The sequence below is a fragment of the Hippopotamus amphibius genome, chromosome 7 (assembly GCF_030028045.1).
Source record: "Hippopotamus amphibius kiboko isolate mHipAmp2 chromosome 7, mHipAmp2.hap2, whole genome shotgun sequence".
In the NCBI taxonomy this organism is placed as follows: domain Eukaryota; kingdom Metazoa; phylum Chordata; class Mammalia; order Artiodactyla; family Hippopotamidae; genus Hippopotamus; species Hippopotamus amphibius.
Genome location: NC_080192.1, coordinates 77003992 through 77020232, shown reverse-complemented (window position 1 = coordinate 77020232; position 16241 = coordinate 77003992). Strand labels below are relative to the sequence as shown.

Here is a 16241-nt window from a genome sequence, read left to right as displayed (position 1 = left end):
CTGTAGTATGTAAATGCAGCAAGAAATATAACACCCCCTCCTCTACCAGCTTAGAGGAAATCAAGGTGATCAAAGGGGCCCTAAGCATCCTGTCCAGTCTCGCCAGAATCTTGCCAGGATTGCGTTGTTGGCAGCTAAGATGTGCAGTAGAAAAATCCTCAGTGGTATCTTTAAAATTACCCTACCAAGGCTGGTTCAATATTGTTGCCAATTTTTCTCTGCTTTGTGGGTAATATCATAAAACATATTTAGTAAATTTCACTTTTTTATTATGGCCACCTCTTACATATAGAAAAACATGTCAAGGCTCTTTAACTCATTGTCAGTTTCATAGACGTTCCTGTGATGAACAGGACATTTGTTTCTAACGCATTTCAATGTCATGGACTAACTTCAAATCATTCACCTATCCTATCAGTATAAATATTTACTTCTGTTATTTGGCAGATCTGGGAGAGGGCATTGAATGGATACAATTTTTGAGAAAGGCTTATAATTCAAGGGTAAATTTGAGTCTGATGACACAGCCTGCCTGGCATTTTAAAATTTTACTTTCTAAGTATGAATGATCTACACAAAATTAAGGGAATCTTTAGAAGGTCGGTGCAGGGTATGGATAGTTCCCTGAAGCAAGCAATCATGGGCTGTCTCTCTGTGGGAGAGGGAAGGAGGTGGCTGGGTTTAGAGAGTGACAACTGGACAGTGACACGTGAAGGAAAAGCACCAAACCTCACAGGTTAGGTGACTAGCTGAAAGATGCTAAGTGTTTACTGTCAATGGAAGAGTCTACACAGCACAGCATGGGAAACCATTAAGATTAGTGGAGACCCTAGAACTATATAAATCAACTGAAGTTTTCATACTTGTTGTCGCTGCTGTGGTTCTTAGATGAGGTGGATATATATGTCTTGGCTACTTGAGCTAAAGAAAGACTGAAATAAGCAAAGGGCCTCTGGTGATTTCCATTTAACTGAAGCAGTTCCCTAGTGCCTGTTCAGATTTATAATAAAAAAAAAGGGAGGGTGGGGGCAAGGGGAAGGTTTATGAATCCAGAACAATGGTGGAAACTTCTGGAATATAGTTTTATTGTACCAGTCTTTGTGCCAAGGACTATGTTTCTTTTAACTTGAAAAACATATTCATTGAAAGATATTTAATAGACTTTACTTATATATAATTAATCTAGGCAGATCAACTCCCTTTTTAATTTGTCAGGTTTTTAATTCATTCATTCATTTTTATTGAGGTAGCGCTGATTTATAATGTATTAATTTCAGGCGTGCAGTATAGGACTCAGTATTTGTACAGATGATACCCCATTAAAAGCTACTACAAGATAGCGACTATAATTCCGTGTGATGCCATATATCCTTGTTGCTTTTCCACTGCACACACCAGGTTTGTTTAATATTAAGTTTGGTAGACAAAAATTCTCATAACAGTACTCAGTTACAGTTTGGAGAATTTTTGGACAAATCTAATCATTCCTACTGCCCTTACTTTTATGTGGTTAACAGCAAACCTTTATTTATGTTCTCTGATGGTCACTAGAAAACCCACAGATCGTGTAGACATAAAATACATCCTAACAATTTTATTATTTTGAATTTAGGTATGATTTTGGGAAAGCAAAATCAGGAATAGCTGTTAATAGAAGACAAGATATGTGATAAGTACCTAAAAATGGGAAATAATTTGATGAAAAATACCTTAGTTTACCCAAATTCTATCTTTACTTTTATTTTACATTATTCATGCACAGATTGCAGTAATTTATTAACATACCTTTATATGCGTGTATTTAGGCACATGCATATATATTTAACACATTTAAAGCTTATGCCTATAGATTTAAAACATAATTTATCAGTATATTAAAGAAAAAATGTACATATCACTAAGTTTACCATCTTAATAAGCAGAAAATCATATCCATTGTGTTATATACATTTGTATTTCTCTGTAATTACTGTACTTGGTATAATTACCTGCTTATATTATCTTCAACCAAAGTGATCAGCTCTTTTTCTTTTCTCCAGACAATAAAGAAAATTAGAGAACAGAAAATGAAGAATTGTTTAGCTATTTTTTTCTCCATAAGCACTCATTTTACCCATCTGAATAATTCTGAGAGAAAAGTAAGCGTAAGTAATATTATTCAAAGGCATTTCATCATTTGTTAATGGATTGCCATTCTAAGAAATAAGGGTAAAAACTGTATTTGGTGACTGTTTTGTATCTGTTTCTTACTTAGAAACTAGACTTCCAGTCTTAATTATTTACCTAAGGTCTTAAAGTTGAGAAAAGTTTAAATGTATAAAACAGATTTTGACATATATACATAAAAAGAGAGTGACAGATGGTTTAGACAGTAACTTGGACCCCTGATACTTTTATCAAGCTGAGTGATCAAAAAGCCAGTACCATCCTCAAAGTATAGAAAGGAAGGAGAGGATACCACCTATATTAAATAAAATGGTCATTTTTTTTTTTACAGAAAAACAAGACAAATAATGTCCTCATAGAGGTTTCCTCACTTTTTGTTCTTTTTTTTGTTCTAAGGTACCTCTCAAACACACAATCCTGTTCATGTCAAAAAGCTCCCTAAAATGGCCAGTGCAATTCCAAACTGTCCTTGGTGAAACTGTGACAGTTAGAATGATAAGCATACTAGTTAGTACTGTAATGAGAAAAGATGATGAAAACAGGTGTTTGGCCTGAAGGAGACACCATTTAGATTGAGAAGACCCTGAGAACTGGAATGGCCCTTAAAGATAGTACTTGGGTAACTCTGTCTCCCCTGAGCCTGACCAAAGGCCAATGGTCACCAAGGAATGGCCAGACAAATGTTCTGAAATAAAGCAACTCTCAGACACACAAAGATAGGACAGAAGAAGTCCTTATAAGGTTTGAAATGATGGGAGGCAAAGGAGTACCATTCTGGGGGAATCCCTGGGCTTGGCAGGTCATCTTCATGGAGAACCTCCCCCCTCCATTGCCCCAGCCAATTTCGGCCCCTGGTGGTCATACCTTTGCGGAACTCCCCTCTTCCATGAGTGTGGGCTGGACCTGAGACTTGCTTCCAACCAATGGAATGCAACAAAGGAGACAGAATCTAGGCCACTGCATTTACGTGATTAATCTAAGACTGCAGCATCCATCTTGCTAGAGTCTCTCACTCCAATGCTGGTTTTGAAGAAGCAACTTGTCCTCAATTTTATAACCATGGGAAATGAATCCTACCAACAATCTGGAAGAGCTTGGAAGCAGATACCTGCGCTGTCAAGGTTCTGATGAGAAGCCAGCCTTGGCTGATGCCTTTTTTGCAGCCTTGTAAGACCCTAAGCAGACTAGGGAGCTAAGCTGTGCCCAGGTTCCTGACCCACAGTGGGGGTGATCAGCACGTGTGGTTTTAAGCGGCTGAGACTGTGGTATACGCTACGTGACAACAGAAAGCGAACACTCTAGCCTATGCTCATCTCCCTACAGGCTTTTGCTCTTCTAGGCAATTTCATTTCTAAATATCCAACTTAACATTTAGATATTTTCCTCTAGTCAGGGGCAGCTGAAATTAAACTCACTTATTCAAACTTTATTAGACTCTGGGTAAAATTAACCAATGGTCTTCTCCTTGTTTTAAACAACATTAACATTAGCTCAGTAAAAGAGATGGCAAAACATCAGCAAGGGTCACTTTTATCAATATTTACACAGCTGGCCTCGACCCACCTCCAGCAAGGACAGCTTCTGTTGGGGCATACAGGACTCTCCAGTTAGACCTGGCCCTTTGAAGTCAGTGTCCTTCTGCTTTATGTTCTCTCCAGGCCGTACATGTACCAGATATTCAATAATTGTGGAACTGAAACTGTGATTGCCTTGAAGCTTATTAATGATATGTCTTCACTTCAGGCAGCACTTTTGCTTGACGCCCAAACTCTATGACAGAACAGACGCTGGGACCACAAGCAGTGAATGTGCCAATGTTACTGCTGCCTGAGCCAGATTTTATGAGAGAAAATAAAGAATAACTAGAATTCTGAGTCCTCAGCATCATTAATCAGCTGCCAAGGAATTTCTCAGTATTGAACCTCTCCTAAAATTCTTACTTCTGCTACACCCCCCACCCCCCCGGTATCTGAAATAGAAAAATGGGAAGAAAACAAATTTCCCTAAAGGATCCTTCCCTTCTCTTTCTTCTTTTAAATAGCAACCTCAACTGTTGACAGAGGTTTCTAGGAATTCAAGGAATATCAGTAAAGTTTAGGCCAAATGAGATTTGTAATTATAGAAACTAGATACTATTTTGGGTATTAAATTTAAGGATAAAATGAAGTCAAGTCCACATATGTATTTATAGACACCACAGCACAGAGCAGCCAGTCCAGCTGCACCCAGTGTCTAATGCTTCTGGCTGAATCTCTGTTCTCCAGCAGAACAGACTACGTTCCTTTAGGGCAGGGACTGTGATCAGCTCTGGATTTCTCCAACACGTAACACACTCTTTACTCAAAGGGCCACTCATAGAATGTGTTGAATTCAATTAAAAGAGAAAACAATTTTTAAAAAAAGTTAACAACGGAACTTCCTAGGTGGCACAGTGGTTAAGAATCTGCCTACCAATGGAGGGCACACGGGTTTGATCCCTGCTCCAGGAAGATTCCACATGCCTCAGAGCACCTAAGCCCATGCACCACAACTATTGACCTGCGCTCTAGAGCCCATGAGCCACAACTATTGAGCCTGTGTGCTGCAACTACTGAAGCCCACATGCCTAGCATGCTCTGCAACAAGAGAAGCCACTGCAATGAGGAGCCTGCACACCACAACGAAGAGTAGCCCCCATTCGCTGCAACTAGGGAGTCTGGGCACAGCATTCAAGACCCAACGCAACCAATAAATAAATAAATAAATAAAAATTTTAAAAAAAGTTAACGATTGCTAAGGTGACATCTGAACCCATGGGTTCAAACACTGCCATTCTTACCCCTTTTCCAGTGAAACTACTGGGGGAAGAGGAGAGAGAATTAAACCAATTAATAGCACTAAAACCTCCAAGCCTCCAAGAAGAATTACACCATGTTTAGCCAGTGAAAATGACTAGAATTTAAAACATATTTTAATGAGAACACTTTCTCACCCTTTAAATAGAAATGACTTGCACTTTTTACTCTGCAGCTGTGAGGCAATCAGGACTTCTTCGCTTCCTGGTCTGTGGGGTTCTGAAGCCACCCCACCACCAGCTCTCCAGTGCTCTTGAGGCACGTGTTGGACATGTTCTCCTCTGTTGGGAGACCTTGTGGCAGCTTTAGGGGCTTGATTCTGTGACATGAGAGAATGCTTTTAGAGTTATAATGTTTAGTTAACACATGTAGATAACATGTTTTAAGAAACTACTGGAACAACAAACAACAAACCTTATCAAATGTTTAACCACTTTCAGTTTTGCATTCACTGAAGGGATGTTCTTGTGAACTTGAGGAGTGTGTGCCTATAAACAAAGGAAACAATGTTATGGATCAATTTCAAAAGCCCAGATGGCCCCACATTTCAAGAAAAGGTCAAGGTGAAGGCTCATTCTGTCTAAATCGAACTTCCAAATATATTACACGAAATAATACATTTAAACAAAAGAAATATTAAATATATACCTTAAAGCTTTAAAAGTGGAAAATTTAAAGCAAATTTAAACAATACTAAAGAGACTAAAATAGTCACATACTTTTTGTAACCCAAGCATCTTTATTGTATCTTTCTCCCAATATGGACGTCTTTTTGTGCTTTTTATTCTGGTAACAATATGCAGTTTATGAGGTTGCTCTGGGTCCCCACCATATTTTTCATGATCTTCAAGTGAAGCCTGAAAAACCTAGAAAGGAAGAGTTATAAATGGTAAATTTTCAACTTACACAGCTTCTATGTACCTCCTTTATTGTTTTTTTCCTTAAAAATACTTCAAACAACTACATAATGACTTCATCTCTAATTGCTCTATAATCCTCACCCTCAAACTGAACATTTCTACCAGTCCGATTACTCAGATAGATGGAGTCTAAGAATTTCACACTCTAAGAAAAATATCACACGGGTGAGGGTTTGTTTTGTTTTTATTAAGAGGAAAGCAGGAGCAACCAGATAACACTAAAGAGTTCAAATGCCAGGAGAATATATTTCACTATATGAGCTGGGCCTTGGGCTGCATCCCCTTCCCCAATCAAATACGGGGACAAACATAAACTTACAATGACAATAACACGAGTATTACAAAGAGTACGTAATGGGCTGCATCGCTGAATAAGGATGCATGTATAACACTATTTGTAATACTGAAAAAATTTTTTTTTTTATAAATTTATTCTTTCATTTATTTATTTATTTAATTGGCTGTGTTGGGTCTCTGTTGCTGCACATGGGCTTTCTCTAGTTGCGGCGAGCGGGGGCTACTCTTCCTTGTGGTGCGCAGGCTACTCTTCCTTGTGGTGCGCAGGCTTCTCATTGAGGTGGCCTCTCTTGTTGCGGAGCACGGGCTCCAGGCATGTGGGCTTCAGTAGTTGTGGCTCATGGGCTCTAGAGCGCAGGCTCAATAGTTGTGGCGCACATGCTTAGCTGCTCTGTGGCATGTGGTATCTTTCTGGGGCAGGGATCGAACCCGTGTCCCCTGCATTGGCAGGTGGATTCTTACCCACTGCGCCACCTAGGAAGTCCATACTGAAAATTTTAAAGGCCACATCCACATTCCTCAAGAGAATAGCTAAATACATTATGATGCATATATTCTAAATAAAACTAATAATGATGTAACTAAATAAGATATGATGCAAGTAAATTATGATGTATCCTACTGGATATAATGCTGCCATTAAAACAAATGAGGTTTACTATCTTTGTAAGTACTAACATTGAAGGATGATTATAATATATTCTTAAACAAAAACCCAAATTTCCACACCACTGTGTAGAAGGATCTTGTATTTGTTTCATCTATACCATGAGTGTGTGTATATGAAATATTCTATAAATACTGATTCTAAGAATATGATCTTAAATTCTAAATATGATTCTAACAATTACACACACACACGCACACCCCCTTACATGTATACGATCTCAAAAACATTAGGTTAAGAGTCATGCCTCCGGGGAATCAGACCGAGGAAGGCCAAAAAAAAAAAAAAAAAAAGGATGGTACTTTAATCAAAAAGGATATTATTCAATCATTAACTTATCCACAGAGGGTTCACATTCCATTGCTAAATGATGAAAGCAGCCAGAAAAGCACTATAGCCAAGATGATGCACATCTTTAAAAATATTTAACAGAAAAGTATGTGAAGGGTGTTGGCGGTAGTTGTTTCCAGGTGGGTGGGATGAAGGGTATTTTTCTAGAGATTCTGAAGAGACGTAGGGTGAGAAGAACGGTGGCAGGCAGAGGATGGCATAGGTGCGCCAAAGAAAAGGAGAGAAGATATAAAGAAATGGTGTGAAAAGCATGAAATACTCAGGAAAAGTAAGTGGTTCTATGTGACTAAGGTAGAAATAAACAGGAAAAGCAATGCAGGGGGAGAAGTTAAACTAAGCTCCACTATGCTGAGTCTTTAGAAGTTTCCAGAATGGATATAAGGGTATTGGAGGTTTGAAGCAAAATGACATTTCAAAAATAGATTCAGAAAGAAAACTCTTTCAAATGAACCGGAGGTGGAGACTGATACACGGAAACTCAGGAAGCACTTAGACCCATGGTTTATGAGTCTGAAATATAGCAGCTATAACACAAAAGGACTGATTTGGGGACTCTGGGCAGTAAAAAAGATAGATTTGTGGTGGGTGAGGGAGAAGACAGGGTTGAGATTGACTCAGAGATTTCTAGTCTGGGAAATCAGGGAGAAGATGGTAGCATTAACTGACATCACTAAAGCAGGACAAGCACCCTCTTTTAGTTTGGTTGTTTGGAGGGGAAGTAAGACAATGAGTTTAACTTTTGATAACTTGAAATATCTATGGGTTATCTAAGCAGCAAGGTCTAGAAACTACAGGAGAATACAGGAGTAAGTTCAGAAGATAGGCAGAGGGCTAGATATGCACATCTCAGAGGCATTTCTATGAAGTTCAAAAGTTTTCACGTGCACTACGGTGATTTTATCACTGCCCTCACATTTTAAACGAATGCTAATATTTGTATATATCCCTTTCTTCCAGAAGTTTACAGTCTAAGAAACATAAAAAGATATAAGACAACACAGTTGTGGACCATGACTTGAAAAAAAAGAGATTTCTGATAAAAGAACATCAAGCATATTAAAGGTATCAAAATAGTCAATGGTAATACTATTTTAGCTTTTTAAAAAAATCAGTGGAAAAAAAATATCAGTGGAGAATGGTGGTTGTCAGGGACTAGGAAGAACGTGTGAGGAGTTACTGTTTAATGGGAATAGAATTCCATTTTGCAAGATGAAGCGTTCTGGAGATGGATGGCCATGATGGTCACACAACAATATGAAAGCACTTAATACCACTCAACTGTACACTTAAACGTGGTTAAAGTTTATGTTGCATGTATTTTACCACAATACAAAAAAATTGGAGAAAATGTGGTTGATACAGAAAGTGAAAACCAAGAACCACAAAGACAGTCTGAGCAGGAGGAAGACACACTGTTTTCTCAGGACAATGGTGATATGAAAACACAAAATATCAAGGGAAAAAGCCATACGCAGAAATAAACAGATTCTGAGATGATAGACACCCACTACTTAAAAAGCTAGTGGCACATCTTTTTAATAATAATTTACATAAATCCTACTATGTTTTTTATTTTTTAAATTTTTATTGGAGTATATGTGATTTACAATGTTATGTTAGTTTCAGGTATACAGCAAAGTGAATCAGTTATACATATATCGATACATGTATCCACTTTTTTTAGATTCTTTTCCCATATAGGCCATTACAGAGTACTAAGCTGAGTTCCCTGTGCTATATAGTAGGTTCTTATTAGCTGTCTATTTTATACATAGTACTGTGTATATGTCAACCCCAATCTTCCAATTTATCCCTCCCACATAAATCCTACTATGTTTTAAACTCTACACTTCTACCTATACCCACAAGTACTTTAACGTGAAAGTTTTCAATATTACAAAAATCGGTACCTTTCAAAACATAACATGTTTTTAAAAAATAGTAACAGAAAAACAAAACCTTGTTCTTACTTCCTCTGGAATTCTTGACTTCGTAAATTTGTGACGAATCCAATCTGTACAAATAAGAGGCTCCACACCTTTTGTCACCATCTAAAATATGACATAAAACATTTGTTTTTTAGAACTCTTTTTCTAGTGCAGAAATCATTACCTACCAATTTTTAGGTGACAAAATCTGTTATTACCTAACCTGTAATTATTAAACATTTATCTCAGCCCCCTAGCTGAATGAATACATCTCATCCTACCACTAACATATTACAAAGAAAAAGTACATTAAACATAAACTTCTAGACTAGCAGTAGGCAATATTTTTCTGTAAAGGACCAGACGGTAAATATTTCCAGCTCTGGGGCTACATAGTTTCCATAGCCAAGTCTCACCTCTGGCACTGCAAGGTAAAAGCAGCCCTCAACAATAAGTAAACAAACTGGTGTGGCTATGTTCCAATCACACTTTTACAAAAATAGGTGCTGGGCTGAATTTCACTTGTAGGTTGTAGTTTGTTTATGTTCTCTAGACCAGCAGTCCCCACTTTTTTGGCACCAGGGACTGGTTTCATGGAAGACAATTTTTCCATGGACCAGGGGATGGTTCAGGCAGTAATATGAGCGATGGGGAGCAGCAGATGAAGCTTCACTCGCTCAGCCGCCTCTCACCTCCTGCTGTGTGGCCCGTTCCTAAAAGGTCGTGGACTGGTACCGGTCCATGGCCCGGGGGTTGGGGACCCCTGCTCTAGACAACACATAATAATTCACCTTCAACAATACAGTGTAAAAGAAAGCCAAATGAGTTTCCAGTTTTCTTTCTAGTCCCAACAATGCCATAAACTCCTGGCTCCTCTCGTTCCCTTTCTACAACGTTCCAGTCGTGCTTCTCTTAGGCTGCTGAAGAAAAAGGATTCACTGCCAATCCTTTATCCCAGGAAACTCCTCTGGGTGGGCAGTAAGCATTCCCTCCATGCCCTGCAGAGATGGCATAAACAATGGGAGAATAAGCAGGAGGGAAAGGGGTGGCAGGGAGCAGTGATGGACACGGGCTCTACACACCAGGAACACTGGGCCGCTAATCCTGCTCTGCACTTACCAGCCGTGACATACAAGAAACTTATCCTCTCAGAGGGTCTGCTTCCTCAGCTATTAAAAAGCAAGTAATACTGACCACCCAGGATTAATCTGAGGTTAAGGTTAAGTGTGTAAAGCACCTGACGTGATTATTATCTTAAGGCAGCAGCAGTGGGTCCTATCTACACTCTGACTCTCATGAATAGATTAGGCTGCACCACTGCAATTTTTAAAAGAAAAGATTGGAAGGAAATACATGAAAGTACAAACATTAATGGTCTCTGGGAACTTGTTTCTCTTCTTTCTGTTTTTCTACATTTTCCTAATTTCCTATAATTGAAAATGGACTCTTTTCATAATTGAAGGGAAAAAAAAATCTAAAACTTTCAAACGATTAAGATGGACGAAGGGGAATCAACACTAGCCATTTTTTACCAGCATATTCTCCAGGAAAAGGTCTTTTGTGATCTCAAATCTTTAGGGATAAAATGGCAGATAATAAATAAATTTAACCCACAAATAAAATTAACCCTCAACATTAAAAAAATACATAAATATATATATATAAACTTAAAATTTTAACTTGCCTATATGTTTTGTTAATTAGAAAAGAGAGAAAAAGTTCTTAAGGAATAGAAAAAAAAGAAAAGGTAATTCTTGAAAAGTAACACTTACTTGTAGTCTGCCTGGGGGCCTCTGAACTATTGAGCGCAAAATCCCTGCCATGAAAATGGTGACTGTTTTCCTTACACGCTGTGAGAAGTAGAAAACAGATCCGTGGGTCACGTATGTCTTGGAAATGGATAGCACCTCCCCCCACCTTTCTGTAGTAACAAAAAGCTAAACAAAATGAAAAGCTGGATGAAGTTTAACTGTAAAATCTTGCTTGTTTTAATACATTAAAGGCAAGAATTAAGTTATAATAGATGTTTTATTCAGAGTTCAAGAAAACCATAGGCAGTAATTATACATTAACCATGTTCTATTCTCACCAAAGAGTTAAACCCTAGGTTGATTCAACAAAAATAAGCAATGGAGGTTACTATCATTTGAAAAATCTTCAACAGTGAGGGCAGATAAAGAATGCTTTGCCATAGAATCACAAAAAAATTAAAGAGCTGGAAGAAACTGAAGAAATCCCAACTCCTATTTAGAACTGATGACCCTCTTACTTTATTTATGAGGAAAATGAATCCCAGAGAGTTCAATGATTTACTCAAGGGCGTCCGGCTTTCAAGAGAGTATATGGTCTGGAACCCAATTCTCTTAATACCTGGTCCAGCGCACTTTCACAAAATCATAACAGCCTTCTGTTAAGTAAAGTAGAATGTTCTTTTTTGTTTATTTGTAGTTTTAAACTATTCTTAATGAACATGCATTGCTTTTATAAATTAAAAGTCATGTTTATTTAGACACAAAACAATTATAACCTACTACACTGACTTAAACTGAATGCAGAAAGATTAAGTTCATGAACTACATGTATATTTTGGATAGCTTACTTACTTTGCACATTTCAACGTTTTCCTCGAAGAACAGAAAGAAATACCTATCTTGTAAATGAATTATTCTAAAAACACTTAAAACAGTACTTGGCACATAAGGAAGCTCTCAATAAATGGTAGCTTTCACTATTATGAAATCATTAAATTGGACTTCCCTGGTGGCACAGTGGTTGGGAACCACATGCAACACAGGCAACACGGACTCGAGCCCTCGTCCAAGAAGATCCCACATGCCATGAAGCAACTAAAGCTGTGCACCACAACTACTGAGCCTGCATGCTACAGCCTGCAAGCCACAACTACTGAAGCTCAAACCCCTAGAGCCTGTGCTCTGCAGGAAGAGAAGCCACCGCAATGAGAAGCCCACGAACGACAAAGAAGAGTAGCCCCTACTCGCTGCAACTAGAGAAAGCCTGCACGCAGCAACAAAGATCCAACGCAGCCAATAAATAAAGTTATTTTTAAAAATCATTAAATTATTACAAAGGTATAATAAGAATACCCTAACATGCCAAAATAGGGCAAGTGCTGTATTTCGGTGTCCACCAGATTCTGGCTCACTCAAGCTCTGCAGATCTTTCCTGTAATGTGGACAAAGCAATGAAGCTGTGGGAATCAACGCAAGATGTCCCATTAAAAGGGCCTGACTTCAGAAAAATTCTCAGCAACTGAACCAGTCTCTCAAAATTAATTATGTATCAGTTTTAGAAGAGTTAACTGCTATATTCTTAGTGCCCTGAAAGCAAGAATGTTGTCTTGTTCATCTTCTATTCTTAGCATCTAGCACACTATCTGATGGACAGTGTGCACACAGTGTTTGTTGATGAATGTCTGAATCAGTTAATGCGTTAGATCCATGGTCCGCTCAACTCAGCATTCAGAAGTACATCAGAATTTCATAACTGCCATTTGGACTTCAGACCTCAAACATTACAGTACAGCACTGCAATTTCTACTTCAAATCATCCAGTTTGCTTGGCTGGTTGTTTAGATCCTTTGTATCAAGCCTTCTTTAGAAGAGATGCTTAATCCTCCAGCCCTCCAATCAAATAGACAATGCTGAATTATTTTCTCTATCATATTTCTTCCTCCCAAGTTAAGCGTTGGGTACTAACCCAACTAATTTAGCTTCACCCTTTGTTAAATCTTTCTGTTATCATTTAGATTCCAACAAAAGCCTCCTAACTGGCCTCCCTGCTTCTATTCTAACTTCCCCAAGTCTTTTGCTCCACAGCAGCGATCATCTCATTAAATCTGAAATCAGATAACGTCAACTCCTCTGCTCAAAACCTTCCAATGAGCCAGGTTTCTCCTTGTTAGAGTAGGAGGTTACACACAAGCCAGAGAGGAAGGCTAGAATGATCCATGTGATCCAGTGACACAGGATTAGTGTTGGAACTCATGTTTAGCTTAATATAGATATAATGGATATAGAAATTACTACAGATACATATACATACATGGGTTAGCTCTTAGCTGAGAGGAGCTAAAAGCACTGGCATCCCACTAGTGATGAGCACACCCAGTGCCCAGAGCTGTTTCTAATAGCATTCTCTAATAAAAAGAACCAGCACCCCCTGGAGAAATGGCTGATTATAGCGCTGTAGCAGGGAATATATAAAGATGAGTCTGGAGCATCTAGTGCTAGAAAGGGACTACTCAAAAAATCAGAATGATGGGGGTATGTCAAAGGGACCAGAAGTCAATTGAACGAGCTCCCAGTGGCCACAGCTGAAATAATATGAACAACAAAATAAGCAACAAAGTATTGGCTTACAACCCAAAACGTAAACTAACCATGAGTCCATACTGATACAAACAGATGAATAAATTAATTAATGGGAGAGAAGAAACAAATCTCTCTTACAGAAGAATTGCAAATAATTTATGCAGATACTCCCCTCTCAAAGAGGTAAAGCTATCAACCCTGAAGCATGGGCTATGCTTCAAGACTTGCTAGCAGAGTACAGTATAGAAAGGGGACAAAATAATATTACACTAGAGAAACCTAACAAACACTATGTCATCAAGGTGATTAAGATTAACATCAACTATGATAAAAGTTAAAGTGATAGCATGTATCCTTGATATGATGGAATGAGAATGCCACCACATCTATGTCTTCCTTCCAAAAACCCCCAACACCATGCTAACAGAAAAACATCAAACTCCAGTTGAAGAACACTGTACAAAATATTTGACCAGTATCTCCTCAGATCTCTGACTGCCTCGAAACTATCACGGTCATCAAAACCAAGGAAAGTCTGAGAAACTGTCATAGTCAAGAGGAGCACGTGACAGCTAAACATGTGGTGCCTTGGATGGGTTTCCCTAACAGTAAAAGGACATCAGGTAACAACTAAGAAAATCTGAATGAAGTATGACCTTTAGTTAATAATGTATCAATATTGGTTCATCAATTATAACAAATGTACCATACTAATGTAAAATGTCAATAAAAGGGGAAACGTGGTGTGGGGTATATAGAACTCCATACTATCTTCACAACTTTTCTGTAAATCTAAAATTATTCTAAAATTAAAAGTTTATTTATTACAAGGCTAAAAACCTCCAATGTCTCTCCATTTCAATCAGAGCAACAGCCAGTCCTAAACTCCCACCTTGAGGACTTCATCTCCAATAACTCTCTTGCTCAATCGCTACACACACTGGCCCCTGTTGCAGGTCCTGAAACTTGCCAGGCAGGCATACTCCCTGGACTGGCTGTTCCCCCTCCTGGAATGCCCCTGATATCCACATAGTTAATTCCCTTACTTCCTTCAATTTCTGGCTCAAATCTCATCTTCTCAATGAGGTCTACTGTGATTCCATTATTTAACATTTTGACCCACACTACAATTGTCAGCACTCCCAATCTCTCTTAGTCTACTTGATTTTCTTTCCATAGCACTTAACATTTTCTAACATAATTTAATTATTTGTTAGGTTTGTGTTTTATTATCTGTTCCCACCCAACAGCATGTTAGTTCCACAAGGACAAAGATTTTAAAATTTTGTTTTGTTTTAGGCTCGCTCTGTCTCTTCACAGATGTATCCCAAGCATCTACCTAAAGCAGCACAGCCATGCAGCAGCACTGAGTTAATTTTTGCTGAATGAATGAAATTTCATTTACAGACGTCAGAAGGTGTGACAGTCAAAAGTCGTAAGTTTGAATAAAGTAAAGGTTATCTGTAACTATTAGGTACATGACCCTTCGACCTTGAAGCAATTATACTGTCACTGTACAGCTAGTTTACTCTTGCACAGATGCAAAAGCAGGAAAATAAATGCACTGTATGAGAAGTATGATCCCATTTCCATTAAAACAAGAGAGAAAGAGAGAGAGAGATGCCTGTGAATGTGTGTGTAAAGACAGAAAAACTCTGGAAGGCTATCAGAGAAACGTTAGCATACCTAGGGAAGGGAGGGGAGGCTACCAAGGCGATTTTCCCTTTCTCCCCCCTGTAATATCTGATAGGTTTGTTGCTGCTGTTCTTTTACAGTGACCATACACATAACTGTTCTTTAAAGAAAACTAATCCCTTTTCTAAAGAGACAAGGCATCTATTTAAAGGTAAGGGCGGGGGGGGGGGGGGGGGAGGTGGCTACTGAAAATGCAGAACACAGGATTTCCCTTTCAATAAACCGACATCTCTGAAGGCAAGAAATGTCTCTTTGAACTCCTAATGCCTTCCAGGCAGGCCTCATAAGTGCCTCTTGGAACAAAACAAAACAAAACAAAACAAACAAAAACCCAAAGAAACAAATACCGCAGAAGAAGCAGCTCTGGGTAGGTAGCGATCAAAACGCTGTTGCAAAATCAGAACTTTTGGTAAAATGGTAAATATTTTAACTACCAACTCAGGAGGTTTTGGCTTCTGAGATGCAGCAATTTTTAAATTAGGCAATTTTGCATCTCCGTCAACAAAAAATTTAAGTTAGGCTGACACCAGTGGAAAGATGAAATTACGAATAAAGCAGAAGCACAAAAAACGCTGAAACACACCGAACTCCCTTCCCCGCCAGACTGCCCAGCCGAGGCGGCTCTGCCCTGGAGCTCCAGGAGGCGGGGCTCCACAGGCCGCGTCCGGGGACCCTTCCAACTGGCAAACGGGATCCGGCCGGCCAAGGGCTTTTCGGAAGCCACGGGGACAGCATGTGGAAGCAGGCCCATTCAGGTTACTGTGACCCGTAAGCCCAGAATCCAATAGAGAAAATCAACCCGTATCTGCATAGGGTTCCCATATATGTACTCTAGGCAAAAATGCAATACTTTCGGCCACTCATTCCCCACTCACCAGCACAACTGCTCACCGTCTTTCAGCCTGACGTTAACCACTGAGCGGAACCAGAGCATAAAGGGACCTAGAGTGCTACACTCACACCCGGCCGTTACAGTGCACACACCCGGTCACTTTAGTTCCGGCCGAGACACGCCCACTCAGACACGATAAAAAAGAGAGCGCAGGCGCATT

At 39.0% G+C, this 16241-nt stretch overlaps 1 protein-coding gene across 2 annotated transcripts; it reads right to left on the bottom strand.

Moving 5' to 3' along the window:
* Positions 1-5079: 5079 nt before the first annotated feature.
* MRPL30 (mitochondrial ribosomal protein L30) lies at positions 5080-16186 on the bottom strand. 2 transcript variants are annotated; one of them, XM_057742890.1, is made up of 6 exons: positions 16065-16186; positions 10936-11013; positions 9206-9286; positions 5720-5866; positions 5415-5488; positions 5080-5319 (listed from the first exon to the last, which is right to left on the bottom strand). In XM_057742890.1, exons 2-6 carry the CDS (start codon positions 10984-10986, stop codon positions 5187-5189), a joined length of 486 nt encoding a protein of 161 aa, XP_057598873.1. In that variant the 5' UTR covers positions 10987-11013; positions 16065-16186; the 3' UTR covers positions 5080-5186. The 2 variants fall into 2 exon arrangements, with proteins under 2 accessions (XP_057598873.1, XP_057598874.1); XM_057742891.1 differs by lacking the exon at positions 10936-11013 and having other exon boundaries at positions 16065-16151.
* Between the last annotated feature and the right edge of the window lie 55 nt (positions 16187-16241).

Coding starts and splice junctions, on each gene's coding strand:
- MRPL30 (XM_057742890.1), bottom strand. CDS start 10,986: ATGGCAGGGATTTTGCGCTCAATAGTTCAGAGGCCCCCAGGCAGACTA. Junction 5,867..9,205: donor AGTCAAGAATTCCAGAGGAA/GTAAGAACAAGG, acceptor CTTCCTTTCTAG/GTTTTTCAGGCTTCACTTGA. Junction 5,320..5,414: donor GTGGTTAAACATTTGATAAG/GTTTGTTGTTTG, acceptor CTCATGTCACAG/AATCAAGCCCCTAAAGCTGC.